General features: G+C 39.3%; 1 protein-coding gene across 1 annotated transcript in view; it reads right to left on the reverse strand.

The window, feature by feature from the left end:
• Positions 1-7,988: 7,988 nt before the first annotated feature.
• CSRP1 (cysteine and glycine rich protein 1) overlaps positions 7,989-20,868 on the reverse strand; it is a 32,305-nt gene continuing 19,425 nt past the window's right edge. Inside the window, exons 3-6 of the mRNA XM_074308763.1 lie at positions 20,503-20,671; positions 17,127-17,256; positions 12,025-12,118; positions 7,989-9,732 (exon numbers count right to left, since the gene is read on the reverse strand). Of these exons, the coding sequence (XP_074164864.1) occupies positions 9,656-9,732; positions 12,025-12,118; positions 17,127-17,256; positions 20,503-20,671 (470 nt within the window). The 3' untranslated portion in view covers positions 7,989-9,655. The remainder of the gene's footprint in view (positions 9,733-12,024; positions 12,119-17,126; positions 17,257-20,502; positions 20,672-20,868) is intronic.

The following is a 20,868-nucleotide window of genomic DNA, read 5'->3' on the forward strand; positions in this document are numbered from 1 at the left end:
AGCTTGTTGTGTAAAGCACTGGAGCCTATGTTCTATGCCTGTCTCTATATTTCTGCACAAAATTTTCTCCAAAATTGGAATATACATATACTTCACCTCTGCCTCTTAGAAACCTTACTTCCTTCAAGGCTCACCTTAAATTTCAGGTCTTTCATGAAGCCTCTCTTCTTTTCCAATTACCTTGTACTTATCCATGTACTGCGTAACTCCCCAGTTCAAGAATTTTCATTAGTTCCCTATTCCCTTCAGGATAGAATATAAATCCAGCAGTTTAGTATTTAAACCTCTTTATATTGGGACTCCAGCCTATCTTTCCAGATTTGTTTCATATTACTATTCTTTACACACTCCACAGTCTAACTAAACTAACCTATTTGCTGTTTTCCATGCTTAGTATTCAATCTTCCTCCTTCAAATTCAATCTTCCTTTATAGACTGTGCCTCATGCCTAGAATTCATTCCCTCTTCCCTTCCTTCTTTTTTTCTGATATCCTTAGATTGCTTTAAAATTCAGTACAGGTCACTTTCTACAACAAGCATGTCTTGATCTCCCAGTTATTAGTGCTCTGTCTTTCCTATAATTATCTTGTATTTACTTATCTACTTCCATATTGCCCACTGCTCCCCTTCCTCCCCCTCTCCCTCCCCCAATATATACACCTGGTGAGTTCCTTGAAGGCAGGAACTATTCTTCTCTTTGTTGAAGAATTTGTTGAAGAATCTTTATTATCCAACAGTGTTCAGATACGTGATCACTATCACACTATCACATCCACTATCCACACTAGCATGTGATAAATGCTTGCTGAATGGGATTGTAGCTATGAGGGAATTCCCACAGATGTGTATCCCTTTCCCCCTCCACCTTGAGCTGGTATCCCAAAGTGTCTCCTTTTACACTGAGGGCGCCTTTCCTAATTTTTGTTCCAGAGGGAAAATGCTTGTTATGGCTTTGCTGAAAGGGATCACTGAATGAGCAAAGATCCTAGGAACACAGGACTTAACCCTCAAAGGAATATGGTCTAATCCTCTATATTATGAGTAAAGAAACCAAGGTGTTACCCAGACCTCTGTCATGTGACTCCGAGACCAGTGCTCAGTCCTAGAGATGACCTCCACCAGCCATCATCATACTGATACTGGCTTTTACTTTTTTTTTTTTTTTTTTTTTTTTTGGCTGAGACAACTGGGGTTAAGTGACTTGCCCAGGATCACACAGCTAGGAAGTGTTATTTGTCTGAGATTAAATTTGAACTCAGGTCCTCCTGACTTGAGGCTGATAGATACCCTGGGCCACCTAGCTGCCCCAGCTTTTACCCTTTTCATATCTTTAGCTTTCTCACTAAATGTCTGCCTCTGGTGTGAGATACCCCTCATTTCCTAGAGATACAGGGATAAAAACAAACCAAAAAAACACTTTTATGCATGTGGCAAAGAATTCCTCCCAATAATAAGAGTCAATTTCTCAAAAGGGTTCAGGCAGGGCCCTTGCCCCAGTGCCTCAGGTCAATCCATTAAAGTGTCTCTTCTTTGGCAAAGAAGGGTTTGAGGTCTTCAAGAAAAAATTTGGGGGGGGGGCAGTTAGATGGCGAAGTGGATAGAGTACCAGCCCTGAAGTCAGGAGGACCTGAGTTCAAATTTGGTCTCAGACACTTAACCACCAGCTGTGTGATCCTGAGCAAGTCACTTAACCCCAATTGCCTCAGCAACAACAGAAAAAAAAAGAAAGAAAGAAAGAAAGAAAGAAAGAAAGAAAGAAAGAAAGAAAGAAAGAAAGAAAGAAAGAAAGAAAGAAAGAAAGAAAGAAAGAAAGAAAGAAAGAAAGAAAGAAAGAAAGAAAGAAAGAAAGAAAGATGTATCTGGGATTAATTTGCATGGATCTGAGAGAAAGGCCCTATAGATAGATAGATGATAGATAGATAGATAGATAGCAGAGTAAAGAGAACTTTCTACGAATTTACTAATATATATGGTAATATATATACTAGGGAAGGAAGGTCTGTAGAATGGGAAGGAGGACCCCAAGATGCTGATGGAGTAAGAGGACAGAAAATCTCAAGTTATAGTTTTACCCATGTTAGAACCAGTCCTATTCCCCAACCAAAAATCTAGGTTTGAGTCTGGCCTTATCTTGGACTGTTCAGTTCTATTTTCTGAGCAACTGTGTTTTTATTTGTTTAATGGAATATAGCAGATGCCCCAGGAAGAGGGCATACGTGAAATATTGTGTGAATTTTAAAGCACCTTGCTAAGCTCTGTAGTCCCGTGCTTAACAAAGCCCGGCACATAGCAGGTTTAATAAATTTTTATTGACTATTGACTGAATAGTAGTAAAGGATTATAGACAAGAAGAGCGGACTTCTTAGTGACTCCCTAGCACCATCTGCTGCTGGCCAGAGGCATTGCTGCTGCTGCTTCCCCATAGAAACAGCACCATTCCCTCTTGCCCCTTCTTGCCTCTTCACACATTCCCTCCCTCCTTGCTCCATCCAAAATGCCAGAACGTGCCACAAAACCACCCTTCCGATCCCTTCCGAAAATAATCTTCCAGCCTCCATCTCTGGAGTCAAGATCCAATTCACTCTTGCTCAGCCCCTCTTTCTGCCTCCCGTTTGATCCACAAATCTTGTCTCCTCCTCTTAGTATTGGCTCCCCAGATGTTCCAGAGGTGTATTGGATGAAAAAGCACAGTGGAGACAAACTGGGCTCAAATCCCACTTACTAACTTGGGACTTTAGGCGAGTCACTAACATTCTTCTCAGCCTCAGTTTCTTCATCTGTAAAAATGAAAGGAAATGAGGCAAGATGATCTCTGAAGTCCTTCCCAGTTTAAAAAACGTAACCACAGAGTTCGCTAGCTAGTCCCCAGCAGCAAGGATTCTGCAGGATTAAGCAATGGTAGGTGTAAGTAGAAGGGTGACCAGTTGTAAAAAAAAAAAAAAAAGTTAGAATGCAGTAGGGATGAATGGGCAGCCAGCAGAGGGCGACCTGCCTCTAGCACTAAGTCCCTCAGGACTTGAGTCCAGCATGCTGCCCAATGTTTTCAGCCGCCCTCAAGGTTACCTGGGACCCCTGAGCATGACTGAAAATATCTGACTCGGCCTTTGTGAGAAATCCTTGCTCATCTTTTGTACATATTGTTCCTTTCACCCAGAATGTTCCTTCTGCCTCTACATCTTTTGTAAGATGTAAGATATTACCTCCTCTGAGGAAACTTCTCTAATCATTCTTTCTTTCCCTTCCTTCTTCCCCTTTTTTCCTTCTTTCCTTCTCTCCCCCTCTTCCTCTTTCCTTCAGTCCTTTCTCTCCTTCCCTTCTTTCTTTCTTCCTTCCCTCTTTCCATTCTATCCCCCCTTTTCCTCCCTCTTTCCTTCCTTCCTTCTTCCCTCCCTCCCTCTTTTCTTTCTCTTTATCTCCCTTCCTTCTTTCTATGCATATTTGTTATGAGAGTTTACTCTTTTCTTTCCTTCCTTCCTTCCCTCTTTTCTTCCTTCCTTCCCCCTCCTTTCCTCTTTTTTCTTTCTCTTTATCTCCTACTTCCTTCTTTCTATGCATATTTATTCTCAAGGTTTACTCTTCTATCCTTCCTTCCTTCCTCCTTTCCTCCCTCCCTCTCTTTTCTTTCTCTATCTCCCTTCTTTCTATGCATATTTGTTGTGTTTACCCTTTCTCCTTCCTTCCTTTCTTCCTTCTTTCCTTCCTCCTTTCTTTCTTCCCTATCTCCCTCTCTTTTTCTTTTGTTGTTTCTATTTCCTACCTTCCTTTTTTCTATGCATATTTGTTATGAGGGTTTACTTTTCTATTCTTCCTTCCTCCTTCCCTCTCTTTTCTTTCTCTTTTTCTCTTTCTATGCATACTTGTTATGAGGGTTTACTCTTCTTCCTTTCTTTTCTCCCTTTCTTCCTTCCTTCCTAAGCCTTCTTGGCTTAGAATCAGGAGAGATTTAGCATTCAGAACCTAGCTATAAAGCTATGTCACTCTAGCTAAATCATTTAACCCTCCTGAATCTCAGTTTCTTCATCTATACCTAAGCTTCTTAAACTGTGGATTATGAACCCACATGTGTTGGGCTAAGGTCTGGGGATACAAAAAGAGACAAAAAGAAATTCCTTTCTTCGAGGAGTTTATAATCTAATGGTACTATAATTATACTCAATGGATGATTCTCATGTATTACTTGCCCAAGGTCACAGTGCTAATAAGTGTCTGACACTTGTTTCCTAACTCTATTTCTATCACTTTATCCATTGCAATATTTACTTTATGGGTCTGTTGAGAGAAAAAATAATTTATGAACTTAGAATTATTAAATATGAATTACTTATTCATTCTTTCAATAAACACTTGTTGAACAGCTACTATATTTAGGAAACTGTTCTAGATTCTCTAAGGAATACAAGAAGACATAAAGTGTGGCCTCTGTTTTTGAGAACTGAGAGAATTGTAGCCACCCCCAATGGTCTCTCCTGCCTAAGGGCAATGTAACGCGTCATTGGGTTGTAAACAACAGAAGCTCAGCTCACTCTCCATTATAATTTATTAATGTTCAAACAAAGGATACTGCGATGGCATGTGCCAGCCAGTGACAGCAGACCACATCCCTTTTGTACTGATGGGATGCCACAACCCAAGAACTGGCTAGTTCTGCCAGAATGGCAAACTGACTTGAGCAGCTCCTGAACACTGGGGCTTACACTCTCCTATGCCAAGGAGGACAAATGGAGCCATTTGTGCCTTGGCAAATGCACTAATTTGGAGTGGGTAGAGTAGCCTCTCAGCAGCTCTGATTGTAACAGTCACAAGTAAACTAGCTAAGGCTTAAACAGGAATTAGTAGAATTCCTCTGCTGCTCCATTATTATCATACCAATGGATTCATCAATAACTCCCAAAATTTCCACATGACAACCTTTCTTCTTTTCTCTCAAGGAAGGCACCTCCTCTGACCAGACTGTTTCACATATTTATTTTGTATACTCCTCCTGTGACACTAAGCATATCCTGCCTTGTCATTGGAAATTACACTTTATGTGTTTATATTTTGTTTCCACAACTGGTATATAACATTCTGCAGGGCAAGAGACCATATCTTGTGGATCACAGCCATCTGAGGGGCACTATTATTGTCCCAATTTTACAGCTGAAGAAGAGTTTTGGGGGAACCCATATGAGGTTATGGAGCTAGAGTTTGAGGGGAGATTTGAACTGGCAACTTTTTGACTACAGATCCAGGATTGGAGTCCAGTGTGAAAAACCTCCCTCGGCCTGCCTCTATCTCACTGCTGACCAATGTTGAGTGGAAGCCCAATGGGCACTGAATTTAGTGTAAGAACCTGGATTCAAATCCTATCATTCCCATTCTGTATGACTTTGAGCAAGTCATTTAAAGTCTCATCTGTAAAATAAGAAGCTTGCACAGAATAACCTCTAAGATTCCAGTCAGTTCTAAATCTATTAAGAGTTCTATCTATAAAAGGCCTGGGCAGATGGATACCACAATGGATAGAGCACCAGCCATGCAGTCAGGAAGACCTGAGTTCAAATGTGGCTTTGGACACTTTCTAGCTCTATATTCCTGGGCAATTCGCTTCATCCTGTTTATCTCAGTTTCCTCAGTTGTAAAATGAACTGGAGAAGAAAATAGCAAACTATTCTAATATCTTTATCAAGAAAATTCCAGATGGGATCAGAATCAAACATAATTGAACAACATGCCTACACAGGAGCAGACAAGATCATTTTTAGTCACAGCAGAAACTCCAGATGTTCTATTCATTTGGTCCTGATAAATTAGTTTCATGCAAATGAAGAAACAAAGAATACAGTCATTTGCAGCTTCTTGTTTCTTTTTTAGTGAGTATTGTGAATAAGTAACACAAGAGGCCACCAGGTATCTCATTGGATAGAGCTCTGCAGAAAAAATAAAATTGCCTCAGACATTTACTCACTATGTGACTCTGGGCAAGTCATTTAACTCTAAATGCTTCAATTTCTTAAATGGTAAAATAGGAATAGTAACAGAGCCAACCCTTCCTTTCTTTACTTTTTTTTTTCCCTCTTTCAATGTTCATTTTGTTTCTTGCCTCCTGTCTTGCCCTATTCATAGCCTAATTCATGTTGATTCACAGCATGAAAATTTTAACCTGATCCCTTTCTCCTGTGGTCCTATTCATCCCTCCTCAGGCAATCTAGTGGCTCCCTACTCCCAAATATATGGGAGGCTCACTATATTGGTCCTAGCATTAGTTCAGACACCAGATTAGCTTTATTCCAATCCAGCTCTGAAGTCTAGAGCTCAAGTGGGTTACCAGCCTCAGCCTCCCCAGTAGGAGGGATTACAGGCTTGTTCAATCACACTCATCATTCTTTCACATAGTTACTATTTTTATGATTCATTCATAAATCAAGGTGTCATTGGGAGGAAAAAACACCAGAAGCAAGGCATATTCTGGGTAGAAGTTCCAGACCATGACTTCTTCCTGTATACTGTTCTCTAAGTGGATTTTTGCTCTATGAATCCCTTAAAGAGTAATATGAGTGAGTAATATGCAAATTACTATGGTTAAATTAGGACTGTACTAAGAGAAGGCTCCCATTCTCTGGAACTCATCAAGTCTTTCTCTGAAAGGCTTTTTGAAGGATAATAGAATCATAAATAGAAAGCTGGAAGAGACTATAGTGATCATATAGTCCATTCTCTTTACTTTACAGATGAGGAAACTAAGAGAAAGATTAAAATAATTGCCCCAAATCACACAGACCTAGCTAATGGCAGATCCAGGGTTGGACATTTCACCTTATTGATCTATTAGCTATACCCCTAAAATGAAATTTTTTTGAAAGTAAAAAAAAGTGTGTAAGTAAGCAAATAATGTTAAGATTATGGTATAGAAATATATTTGTAGGGAATTTGGTTTTATATATTTTTATTTTTATCAATACTTTTAAAAGATATAAAACTAGTTCTTTGCAATGACTTCCCCTACATCAACAAGAGAACGGTTCCTAATAACAAAGACATGCAGTTAAGTCAATTCTTTTGATTTTATTTCTTTTTACCATCACCTCTCTATTTCTGTTATTTTTGCTTTGTCATTCCACACTCAGGGCTTATAAAATCAATATTTGGAAAATAGGTGTGTTCTGTCTTCAAACCAATATGATATTTGACCTTTTTCTTTTAGATGTCAGTAAAGTCCTTTTGTCTGGTGGCTTTTGGGAAAGAAGAGAAAATCCACAAACTCTGCCTTGAGTAGATAAGAGAAAGGGCAGGAGTTTCTTTGATAAGTCAAAAAAATCTGAGGGATTCACAGAGTACACTGGAAGCCAAGCTAGTAGAGTGGGCAGCAGTGGTGGAGATATGGATCTATGTCAGAGAGGAGTAAAGAAAGCCTCAGACAGGAGTGGGCAGGGCTTAATCTGGACATGGGGGCCTCCTTGCTGCCTGTGATTAATATTTTCTGGACATTAAGAACCGAAATTCTTGAATGAAAGATACTCGGGTCTCTAGACTGTCTATTAAACTCCATCAGTCCTCTCTCCCCTCTAGGGGAAGTACACTTTCTAGTTTTGACTTGGTGATGAGTTCGATTGGGTTTTCCTCTCACTATGGGACTTCCCAAATTTCTGACTTGGGAGCAATCTATGGGTTTGGCTGGCCAATCTCATAGATGAGATCATAGCTTAAATGTCAAATTACCAGCAGTTCCCTGTTGGTTATCCCTAAGTCTGGGGGAAAGGACAGGTTACTCCGAATGGTGATTTAGGCTTTGAATGAACTGAGCTGGAAGGCAGAACAGGGGTCACCTAGTAATGTATAGGCCTTGAAACCAGTTATCACATTGTGTACCATCTTCCCATGACAAACATTCCCATTAATTATCATGTGGCATTGTCTTGAGTTCCTTATCTTCTTGCTAGCCAGCTTTAGCTTGGTGATTTCCAAAATTCCTGATACAAAGGAGTCAGCAAAGGGATGAAAACAAAAAAAAAAGTTGAATAGGCAAAGTTTAATATTCTTCCTGGATTCTTAGGTACCTTTTTACAAGCCCATCCAAATTTCCTTCAGTTTCCAGGGGAATGACACTGTTGCCATCTTCTCAGGACTCTGGATACCAGAATTCTTTTTTTTAATAGCTTTATTGACTACACAAGAAATTTTCTTAAATACTTTGCCCTTCCCAGTGGCAGCTATTGTAGTTGTATCCCTTAGAACAAATTTGTCCTAACCCAATGGTTCCCCCATAGTCACTGGAATTCTTCCAAGATCTCCTATTCATCTGGCCACAGCCCAGCCTCACACCTTCCTAAGAACTGCTTCTTTCCTCAGGATTTAACAGTGATAAGGATGATTTTGGCAAGGAAGAGACCTAGAGAGGTGGAATAGAGGTATAGTAGGGGGAGAAAATGAGCCAAGAGGGAGAGCCTGGAAAGAGCTCAATGGGGGATGACTTGGAGATGGAGTGAGATAGGAAGGAAGATACCTTTATAATCTCTAAGCTGCCTGAAAATCTTCCATTTACAGATGTTGAGAAGTTCTACAGAGTGGAGACTAGGTTGAAGCATTCCTTGGGAAGAGTCAGGGAAGAATTAGGGTCTCTGGGCTGGCCACCAAAAGTTACAGTCTCATGATTCCCCAGGATAAGAATTAGCTTCAAGCTTCCTAAGGCTTGGGACACTGATCGGTTCTCAGAAGTCTACTCGGTCCAGGACTACCTATGGCACCAAAGCAATGACACAGACCCCTGGGAGATTCCAAACTGATTCTGTCTTTGAAAGAACTCAAGACTGGGAGATGATTTGTCCCTGATCCTGATGTTCTAGGTCTGTGGCTCACAAGGGCTCTCTGTCCCTCCTAAGGAGTGATCTGGGTGTAGTACAGACTCTGGGCAAGAACAGATAGGTCTGGGGCAAACAACACTGGCCATTAAATTCATAATGTCTGGAGTGGAATCAAAGTATTTATGTGTGCCCAGGTGAGCAGGAGTGCTATCCATTTCAATATGTTGTGGGAACACCTTACTGCAAGGTTCTGTCCTGTGGAAACTTCCACCATCCCCTTGTCTGAAGGCATCTGGGAGTTTTAAAAAGTGGCCTTCTCCTTAGCCCTCTTACTTTCTCCCTCCCTCTAAATACATATATCAAACACAAGGAAGACTTTTCATATGTCTTTTTATCCCCTTCTCTCCATTTGTCTTCCCGTCCCACTTTCTCCAGGCTGGTACAGCTCTCTGGGTTTCATGAAATTGCTTCTGGTCCCTTGACTAAAATACTCATTCAGCAGGGTAGAATGAGGGGCTGAAAGACAAAAATTCTGGAGAGCAAGTGGAAAGGGTGCAAGATCATTCCCTGTAAAAAAGCATTAATACTAGTAGAATGTTCACACTGGAAATTGTATCAGCTGGGTAGGGTAGGTCAGACGGTGGACCTTAGGAGTCAGTATCCTAAGCAGAAATCCACCAAAAGCAAAGCCAAAATCTGTGGTTACAGAGGCTGGTAATAAGTGGCAGAAGAAAGCAAGACAAAGGTGAAAAAGAAAGATAGGAAAAAAAGCACATAGCTCCCCTATCTAGCCTGGTCCACATAGGCAAGGGATGGGGCTGGCATTGGTGAGGCACCAGAGGTGAGTAGGGGAAATGGAAACATCAACGACTGCTTCACTCAGAATGGACCAAAGCCCCAGCTCCTTGGCCAAAGCCAAATCCTTTGGGTCCAAAGTTTTTGGCATAACATCCTGCAAAAGAAACAAACCATTAGATTTCCATTTGTCACAAAGGCCAGACAAGTGATAACATGGATTGCCTACCCCAAAAGGTTGTTAACCATAAAATGTTATTGTTTCCATGAGTTCTGTTCTTCTTCTGTCAAATGGGGGTAATAGGTAGCATCTGCCTCCCAGGGGTACTGGGAGGATCAAATGGAAAAATGTAGGCAAAGTATTTTGCAAACTTCAAAGAATTACATAAATGTCAGCTATCACTATCATGAGGCAATCCTTAATTGTAGATGTAGTGCTGGACCTGGTATCAGAAACATTGGAGTTCAGATCTGGATTCTGACACCAATTACTAGTTGGATGACCCTGGGCAAGTCACCTAAGCCATCTCAGGCCCAGTTTCCTTATTTTCAAAATGGAGGTTTATAATAGCAATAAGGATGCTTATTGGAGGATCAATAAACAAAAAATTTTAAATGCTTTTATTAACTTGAAAAACTACAAAAATTCCAGCTACTGTTGTTATGAACATCAACAGCAGCATCAGGGAGATGACCTCTCCTACTTCTTCAAAGTAAAATTGCATACTCAATTAGAAAGAGCCATGACCTCCTCTGGGTGCAAGTCTTTTCTATCCTTAAAATTCTCTTAGAGGTAGCTAGTTGGTACAGTGGATAGAGCACCAGCCCTGAATTCAGGAGGACCCCAGTTCAAGTGTGGTCTCAAACACTTAACCCTTCCTGGCTGTGTGACCCTGGGCAAGTCACTTAACTCCAATTGCCTCAGGCAAAAAATTTTTTCTTAGAAAGGACATGTCATGCACTACAGCCATCACCAGTGAGAGTTCCTCTAATTCCTAGAGAAAGACAGTTCTTATGTGAGATATTTCACAAACTTTAAAGTTAGACTCTATAAATGTCAGTTAATCTGTTTCTGCTGAATTCCTCTGGCTTTATCATAAATGGTTTCCTTCTCATTCTATCCTTGGTGAAAATGGGAAGAAAGGTACTATCCTTCATAAAAGCACTGAACTCTTAGTATTTCAAATGCGAGTCTAAAAACTTGGGCTCCCTTCCCAACTCTCACTTTTCTTAAGTGTAAAATGATTGGATTAAGTTTGTTTTTCCCCAAATTGTGTTCAAGAGAGCTCTTCATGATAATACCAAACTATTTTTACTCATTTAAGCTTGCAAGGCATTTGATTTGTGTTATCTCTTTTGATCCTCCCAATAATCCAGTGAGGTAGGTACTACTATTATCCCCATTTTACAGATGAAAAAACTAATGCCAAATAGGAGTTACTAAAAGGCTTTCTTAGGTCATACATCATAAGAACTGATTTCAGTTCTTTCTCCAAATTTAGTACTTAATCCACTATCAGTCAATCCATCATCAATCTCTATGCTGGGCTCAAGAAAATGTAGATGCTAGCAAGAAGTTTTCTAAAATGTTAAATATCAAATTCTCTTGCCAACTACTTTGATGCTGTAGTTGCTTCACTTCTCCCCACTCAGATCTGAACTCTGTGCACTAGACGCCCCCCCCCCCCCCGGGGAAGTAAATCTACTCCCCCCCAACTCCACACCCTTTGCAATTTCTCCCTGAATCAGATCTGTTTTAAGTGAATAGAGATTTGCTTAGTCAGTTATATAGCATCAGTCCCAGATCAGACTATGCATCCCATTCAATCCAATTGTCTACCCAAGTTATCTAGCCATCTGCCCTAACATCATGCTCATCCTGTCCTCTAATCCTAACCCACCCCAATTCTACTTATTTTAGGTATAGTAATCAAATCAGACTTTTGCTTTTGGGAATAGCATGTCAATCTAACTGCATCATGGATCAAACAACCATCTTTGGGATTTCCCAGACCATCTCCCTTCCCTGGCCTGGAGGGTAGTCTCCATGTGTTCTCTCCCTCAATAGAAATGAACTCTTCACTATTTGTATCTCCAGTATCTAAAACTATATCTGGCACCGAGTAAGTTGCTTTAAAAAAGCCTTTTCATAGGTTTCTACAGCAGATTTTTAATATGAAAATTGGCTTTAATTTTCTCTATTTTGTCCTAAAGTTCTCCTGACCTATTTATTCAAAGGCATTTTATACACTTAAAGTTCCTGGATTAGAATTTATAGATTCAGGCAAGCATATTCCATGACCCAGTCTTAATTTGTAGAAGATAATACTAGGTGAATATTCTGAAATACTTTCCGGACCTGAGATTTGATGTTTCTTTCATGAAACAGTGCCTTTTCTGCCATATGAATGGGCCCAAAGTATTATCTCACCATCACCTCTCTACTCACCTTTGCAGTAAATTTCTCCATCCTTGTCTGCCAAGGTAGTGGACTCCAGGCCTTTGCCACACTTGGCACACCGGAAGCAGCTCTTGTGCCAGGACTAGGAAGAGAAAGGATGTATGAATTCTTTCACTCCAGATCCTGGGAATAACTATTTGAATAAGTTCAAGATACTAAATGTAGTCTACATTGCCAATGGCTAAGAAAAATGTGCTGCATATTCTAGTTTGGAGAGAGAGACATTCACACAAACACAGAGGAAAAAAATGAGAGGAAGACATCACAGTTATTCATATAACCAGCTGTACTGAGATGTGATTATTAAGTCACACAACTAGCATTTATTAAGGAACCACTATGTACTAGGTCTAGTGCTAGTGTTGGGGATACCAAAAAGGCAACAGTCTCTGCCTTTAAGGAGTTCACAGCCAAAGGGGGAACACAACACACAATTATGTTCAAACAGGAAAAATACAGGAGAAATTGGAGATAATCTCACAGGGAAGGTACTAGAATCAAGGGGACTTGCAGAAGGAAGACTTTTAGCAGGAGGTAGCCAGGAGACTGAGATGAGGAGAGGAACATTTCAAGCATGGGGGCAGGGGACAGCCAGTGAAAATGTTCAGTGTGGTATTCAAGGAAAAGCAAATGCGTCATCATCACTGGATCTAGGGTATGTTGAGAGGAGTGAGATGTAAGAAGGCTGGAGAAGCAGGTAGAGGTCATGTTTTGAAGGGCTTTGAAAGCCAAATTTGCGTTATTTAACATTGCATACCTCATAGCTGTTGGCTATGCTATACACTGGCAAAAAGAACAATATCCCTCCCCCCCCCTTATCTCTAAAGACAACTATTCAAATTCTCCATAAATCTTGCTATACTTATTATGAATTTCAGAAAGAGAACTCTTTCCTTATTTGTATATTAACTTTTGATTATGCTGTTGGGTGTATATTTTGTGTATACTCTTATAGATAATCATTTAAGTCTTTGCTTTGGGGAAAGAGGGCGGTGTATTTGGCTCATGTCTTCACTTTTTCCACCTTGGGTCTCATAATTTTTAGGTTGAAAATAAAATACATGCTGTTATTTATTTTTAGCTACCAAAAACGCACATTAGACACATTTTGCTGATAATACAATTTTTCCTAACAAAGTGAATTCAACCATTGTCTTATAGCTGAAAAAAAAAAAAAGCCAAACTATTTTATCCTGGAAATAAGGTAATGTTTTTTTTGTTTGTTTGTTTGTTTATATATATATATATACCATAAATCTAGGTAGGTATCAGGAGATCTCCATTTTAATCATTTTTTTTTCAAATGTCTACATCTCTTCTCCTTTTAGGATTATTTCTCATAACTCATAAAAGTTTTATAAAAGTATATATACTTTGTAAAGTATAAAAGTACTACTGGACTTGTATTCTAATGACATTTTTAATTCTGGGAAAGCCACTTGCCTACCAGGCTTCTCGTTTCCTAACTATAAAATGGGCGTGATAAAAATAATAATAATACTGCCAGTACCTGCCTCACAGAGTTATTGGGAGAAAAGTCCTCTTCCTCCTTCTCTAAGACATTAAACAATTTGGTATGGATTATATTTGTGCAATTATGTAAAATATATTTTCATTATTAGTTATGTTATGAAAAAAGAAAGAGAAAATGGAAAAAAAATAACAAAAAGAAAGTGAAAATATTATGCTTCAATCTGCTTTCAGACTCCATTAGTTCTTTTTCTGGATGGTCCACCTAAGTTCTTTACAAAATTCATTGAATTCAAGTGAATTTGAAGCCACTTTGGAAGGAAACCTCAACTTCAGGACAAATTTATGTCTCCAACACTGATACTCAGGCAAAACTTCAATTTTCTACCCAAAATGCCTGCCATCTAGGGGAGGGGGAGGAGCGAAGGAGGGGAAAATTCGGAACAGAAGGGAATACAAGGGATAATGTTGTAAAAAATTACCTATGCATATGTACTGTCGAAAATGTTATAATTATAAAATTAATTTAAAAAATAAAATTTTCATTCTACTTATGAATAGTCCAGACTATTCATAAGTCACGTATATGAGATCTCCCTGAATTAACCAGGCCCTGGCAATTTTATCTTCCAGATTCCTCACTCACCCAAGGGCCATTAAGAAGATTGTAATTTTTTTTTCTTTTACTTTTTGATCTGATTTTTCTTGTGCTGCATGAAAGTCGAGAAGATGAGTGTAGAAGAAATGAGCATGTTTAACATATATTGGATTATTTGCTGTCTAAGAGAGGGGGTGGTGAAGAAGGGAAGGAGAAAAAAATTGGAACACAAGATTTTGCAAGAGTGAGCATTGGAAACTCTATACATATATTCTGAAAATAAAAATAAAAAACTGTATTCAGTAGGAAACAACAAAGAAATTTATATCTAAAATTATATATTCCATATATTGGATTATTTGATGTCTAGGAGAGAGAGGTGGGGGGGAAGGGAGGAAACATTTTTGGAACACAAGGCTTTGTAAGGATGAATGCTGAAAACTATCTTTGCATGTATTTTGAAAATGAAAAGCTATTATTTAAAAAAGAAAGAGAGGGAGAGAGAGAGAAAAGGAGGAAGGGAGGGAGGAAGGGGGGAGAGAGGGAGAGAGACAGAAACAGAGAGAGACAGAGAGAGAGGGAGAGAGGGAAGGAGGGAGGGAGGAAAGGAGGGAGAGAGGAAAGGAGAGAGAAGATTGTACTAAAGAAGACTCTTCAAAGTGCTTTCAGTTTTAAGAGGAAAAAAAAATACTATCCAATGTTTCCTTAGGAATGTTAAACCACCATGGGACCATCAATGGTCATCAGTATTTCCCATCCAGACTTTAGGGCAAATGAACAAAGATAGCTAGAAGCCCCTTTATGGAAAAAAGCAAGATTAAAGTTTGCACAATTTTGCTTGGGGCCTCTTCAAAATAGCCAAGTTCTCAGCAGCTGGAGCTTATCAAAAATCATTTAATGGGCTGAGTTGCTGATACTTGGACATCTCCCAGAGATAAAGAGGAAACCCCAAGATAGTCCAGATGGGATGCAATAGTACCTTTCCAGGGCAAAGAGGCTGCTAGGTTTGGAGGAAAAGAGGAATACAGTGAAACAAATAGAGTGAGGATGGGGTTAGAATGGTAGCTGCTCATTTCAGCTATAATGAGAGGCTTCCATTTCAAAAAAAAGTAAAGGGAACTAGTCAATCTCTGGTTTCCTGGATCTTTGAACTTTCCAAGTTTGTTCTTCCTGGGTGAGTGGCAGTGTGGTCACTTATGGGGCTAAGATCAGGGGTTAAGATTTTTGCCTTCTCAGATTACTTAAGTTCCTGTTTCGTATCTCCCAGGCTACAATGGATCAAATCCTGGATCCCCATCATACCCCAGCTCCTTCTTACTGTCTGTTCAACCAAGTTCTCCCCATTTCTACACTTGTACAGATCCAAGAATGTCCTGCTCATCTAGATTACTCTTACGCTCAAAAAAGGAGGTGATAACTTTTCCTTATTCTTTCTTAATACAAAACACAACCTCTCACAAGAAGTCTTTCTGGATCCTCCCAGCTCCTTGTGCCTCCCTCCATTATTTTGCTTTCCCATAATCTACAGGAAATCTTTCCCAACCCCATCTTAATTTAGCCATCTTCCCTCTCTAAATTATTTCCTATTTATACTGCATATACACATATACATATTTGTACATATTTATTGGCTTGTTATCACCAACAATTAGACATAATCTCACTGACAGGGACTTTTTTCAATCTCTTTTTATATTCCCAATGCTTAGTTTTGTACACAGTAAGTGCTTAATTAATGTTTTTTAAATGATTGCCTGACTTATTTTGTATATAATTATTTACCTACACATTTTCTCCTCCAAAAGAATGTAAATTTCTAGGGGCAACTAGGTAACACAGTAAATAAAGTTCTGAGCTTACAGTCAGGAAAACCTTAGTTCTGATACTTACTAGCTGTGTGACTACAAACTAGTTATATATTTTCTACCTCAGTAGCCCCGACTGCAAAATAAGGATACTAGCATCTCCCTCTCAGGTTACTGTGAGGCTCAAATAATACGTTATTTTAAAACAGTAAATACAAGGTTTGGCACACAGTGGACATTTAATAAAAATCTGTTCCCTTTGTTTCCCACTCCCTCACCATCATCACCACACTCAGCTGAAGACAGAGACTATTTTATTCTTATCTTTGAAGCAAGAGTGCCCATCACAGTTCTTAGCATACCGAAGGTATTTAATAAGTGATCCTTAGTCTAATTCAGCCTTTATTCAAATCCTTAAGGTAATAAATACATGAGTTGATATTTATATCAATTGTTTTTTGTCTGTAGTAATGATGTAGAGTGATGGATAGATAAGGAATCTATCTATCTAACCTGGAAACCTAGGTCTAATTCAGACCTTGTCTCCATAGCCATGTGATCCTGAGCATGTCACCTTCATAGGATTATAAATTTAGAGCTGAAAGAGGTGTTGAGACCATCATTTCCAACCCCTGAGGTGATTTGTCTGGAGTCATATGGTAGTCAGGCCAGATGACTTCCCTGAACCTCAGATCCTCTTCTATAAAACAAGGGAGTTGAATTAGGTGATCTCTTCCCTTCCTCTAGGATTTCCCACTAGTGTGTTTTAGTCTATATGCCCAGAGAAAGGCTAAATCTATGCAACTATGAACAAGTGCGGACATCTCTTAAAAGTCTATTTAATGGTAATAAAATATAGTAATGAGTGTTTTTAATTTTTTGTCCAATGTTTCCTTAGTAATGTTAAACCATCATGGGACCATCAGTGGTCATCAGTGTTTCCCATCCAGACTTTATGGCAAGTGAACAAAGATGGCTAGAAGTCCCTTTATGGAAAAAAGCAAGATCCAAAGGGATCCAGCAGGCATTAAAACTGAAATATAAGGAGTTCAAAGTTGTCTTCAAGAAGGTTGTGGGGAGCCTAACTCTGGAAGTGAGACATGACATTTGGCTAAATGACTTTGTTCAGAACTTATTTCAAAAAAAGCCCTTCTCTTTACCTCCCCAGCCCGCTCATTCCCCACACGTTATCTGGCCCTGGCAGGCTGACTGCTTACCTTCCCAGCTCCAATCACTTTTTCCGCAGCATAGACGGCCTGTCCACACCGAGGGCAGCTTTCAGCCCCTCCTATCTTCTGGGCAAACTTGGAAGCATTAGGATTGGTGGTGGGTCTGTGACCAGGGGTCCTGAAGGTGGCAAGGATGAGAACAATGATTTCCCATCTACATAACACTTTCAGTATCTATAAAGCACCTGCAACTACCTTATTAAATAGGTGAATTCTTATTAATCCCATTCACACATGAAGACACTGATACTACATGGGCAAGGGAGTGAAGCGAGGTCATGGAGTTAAGTGATGAAGCTGCTAGGAATGCTCCAAAGACTTCGGCTAATGAATCTTTTGGAAAGACATATTACCAAACATTTCCTCCCTCCTTTTATCTGAGTCCAGGAATGGAAACCATTCTCTGCCTTTGAACCGCAAAAAGAGAAAAGTCCAGAGAGGGAAAAAACTGGTATGACTTGGATGAACTGATGCAAAGTGAAATGAGCTTAACCAAAACAATTTACATAATAACAATAGGCTTTAAAGACTTAATAATTCTGATGAACACAATAACAACTCAGAAGACTCACGAAGTTCTACTTCCAGAGAGAGAACTGATGGACTCAGAGGGCAGATTTGAGATTGGATTTTTTTGGACATGGCCAATGTGGGAATTTGTTTTGTGTCATTATGCATGTTTAAGATGGGTTTTGCTTTTCTTGCTTTCTCCATGAGGGAGAGAGCAAATGGAAACTCAAAAAATAAAAATAAAAAAGAAAGACCAATATAATCTTCTTGACCACCGCTTCCATTTTACAGAGTTGGAAACTAAGGTGTGGCTAAATCAACTGTACTAGTCTAGGTCACATAGTTAATTAATGGCAGAGCTGGGATGAGCATGCAAATTTCCAAGTTCCCAGGACAATGATCTTTCTGTTACATATTGCCTTTCCATTCACTTATATTTAAAACCTCAAGATCATTTTCATTTCTTATTTGCAAAACAATCCACTGCCCTGCACCATCCCCCTAATAATCCAATAATGCTTCTGTTCTAAACTCTGTGGCCATGAGACATCTAAATGCAAAGTACTCTCCATGGGACAGACCTGGAAGAAAACTGGGCAGCAATCTTTGTGGTTTAATAGCCATGCCATTGGGACCAGGAAGCCAATCTGAACAGACCACAGGCAAGTCAAAGGTTACTGTGTCTTTAAGGGTAATTCTGTTGGAACCACCTGGGAAGGAGAAGTTGCTTTGGACAGTATCTGAGCCGAGGATGTCCCCCCTGAAAGCATGACTGTTGTAACTGTGACAAGAAATTAAAGTAGTGGGAGCTTTAAGAAAAAAAAAAGCAGGCAAGGATTTTCTCTGAGCCTTCCAGTTTTCACTGAAAGCTTTTCAAAATGCCCTGGAGTTGGGATGTAGACCAAAGAATAGGAATTTTTCCACTATACCACAGTGGTATACTAGAAAAATCACCAGACCCCGAATAAGGAGTCTTCAGTGTTAATAAAAGTAGGTCTCAGTTTCCAGCTCTGTAAAATTCAGCTGGATTATAGAGCATCCCTCAAGTCCTTTCCAACTCTGACATCTACAATTCCACTATTCTATACAGCTAACTAAAGTTCCTCTGGGGTTTCAGAAATACAGCTATTCTACAAGTTATGGCCATACCCACACCAAGCTGGCTTTCAGAGAACCTCAAAGGTAGGTAGCTAAGTGGCATAGTGGATAGAACATTACACTTAAAGTCAGTTAAGACCTGAGTTCAAATACTGCCTCAGATACTTAGATGTGTGATTTTGTTTTGTAGTTGAATAATTTTTTTCAATTACATGTAAAAATAATTTTTAGGGGTAATTAGATGGCACAGTGGATAGAGCACTGGCTCTACTATCACAAGGACTTGAATTCAAATCCAACCTCAGATACTTAGTAGCTATATGACCCTGGGCAAGTCCAATTACCTCTAAAGAAAAAAAGACTTTAACATTTTTAAAAATTTGATCAAAGCATATTATTTTCACTTTTTGGGGTGTTTTTCCCCTTTTGTTCTGTTTCTTCTTTTACACCAAGTAGAAATGCACCACCAAGCTTTGCAGAGCCCTTCCTCACTTAAATCCAATTTGCTTGCATGTCACAGTATCACTTCCCTGCTGCCAAGTCAGTCTTTGAGAATGAAAGGACAATCAACAACAATGTGGAAATGTTTCCATAATTGTGTATGTATAACCTATATCAGATTGCTAGCTGTCTTGTAGAGAGGAGAGGAAATGAAAGGAAGGAGAAAAATTTGGAAGTCAAAATCTTATAATAAAAAAATGAATGTTGAAAACTATCTTTACATGCAATTGGAAAAAATACAATTTTTAAAAAATTGAATTCCAAATTCTCTTTCTCTCCTCTCCCATCCCTGAGACATCAAAGAATCTGATATAATTATCTATGTATCTATCTATCTACTTAATATATATATGTATATATATATATACCATCATACAAAACATATTTTCATATTGGTCATGTTGTAAAAGAAGAAACTAGCTTTATAACTTTGGACAGGTCTCTCTTAGACTCAGTTTTCCCATCTTTGAAATGGGGAAATAATACTCCCTACCTTACAGAGTTGTTGTGAGGATACAATGAGACAACCATAGCAGGTTATTACAATGTTATTACAAATAACAATTACAATGTTATTGGGTTGAGTTGTAAGTAAGTAGCTCTCTGTACTGGAACAGGAGCCACTTTCCACTTCTGCTCACCACATTATCACCACATTATCTCCAATGAGCAATCATCCTACCTCTGTTTGAGGATGTCCAGTGACAGAGAGCTCCCTCCCCCCTTCTGGGATTATTCTACTTGTTGGAAATCTTTTCCCTGTCTTGTGCAGAAAGTTCTCTTATCTCCATTACTCCAACTTGTGTCCTCCAGAGCCAAGCAGGATAAATGTAATCCTTCCACATAATAGCCCTTCATATACTTTAAAGGCATTTATCATGTCTTTCCTAAATAAGCTCTTCTCCAAGGTAAAGGTTCCCAGCTTCTTTAACTCATCCTTTTATGGTAGAGGCTTGAGGCTTTTCATTATTCTAGAGGCATTTTTCTGTCTCTAGTTTTTATCAATATCCTTTCTAAAATGTAATGTCCTGAATTAAGGACCAGATTCCATGTTTGATCTAACCAGGATCATGAGGTTAGTGAGACCATCAAGTTCCAGTGACTCTCTAAACACAAGATAGAAGAGTATTATTTTTTGTTTAGTTGCCATGACTCCCATCGAGTTTGTGGTCCACTAAGACTTTCTGGTTGTTTTCATACAAACAACTAACCACACCTTACTCATTCTGTGAAAAAGATGGAATTCTGTACTCACTCCTCATGCTTGATGCCCAGAGACTCTCCCTTGTCAGTGCTCAGTGTTCCAGCTCCCTGGCCATAGCCATAGCCCTTTGGACCATACTTCTTGCCATAACAGGACTTGCAGTAAATCTCTTCACCATGAACAGCCACAGTGGTACTATCCAGATTCTTCTTGCAAACCACTGGAGAGGAAGAAATTAAAAAAAAAAAAATCTGTGAGAGCCATAACCAGGGTAGGACAACTGGAGCTTTGGCCCAGGGCATGAAATTTAGAAGCTGGTAAAAGCTATTGCAATCCTTTAGGGATGTAACAAAAATAGCAGCTAGTTAGTCAAATAAAAGTCAAAATAGGAAATTATATATTCCAAGACAGTCCACA

The sequence above is a fragment of the Sminthopsis crassicaudata genome, chromosome 4 (assembly GCF_048593235.1).
Source record: "Sminthopsis crassicaudata isolate SCR6 chromosome 4, ASM4859323v1, whole genome shotgun sequence".
Classification (NCBI taxonomy): Eukaryota; Metazoa; Chordata; class Mammalia; order Dasyuromorphia; family Dasyuridae; genus Sminthopsis; species Sminthopsis crassicaudata.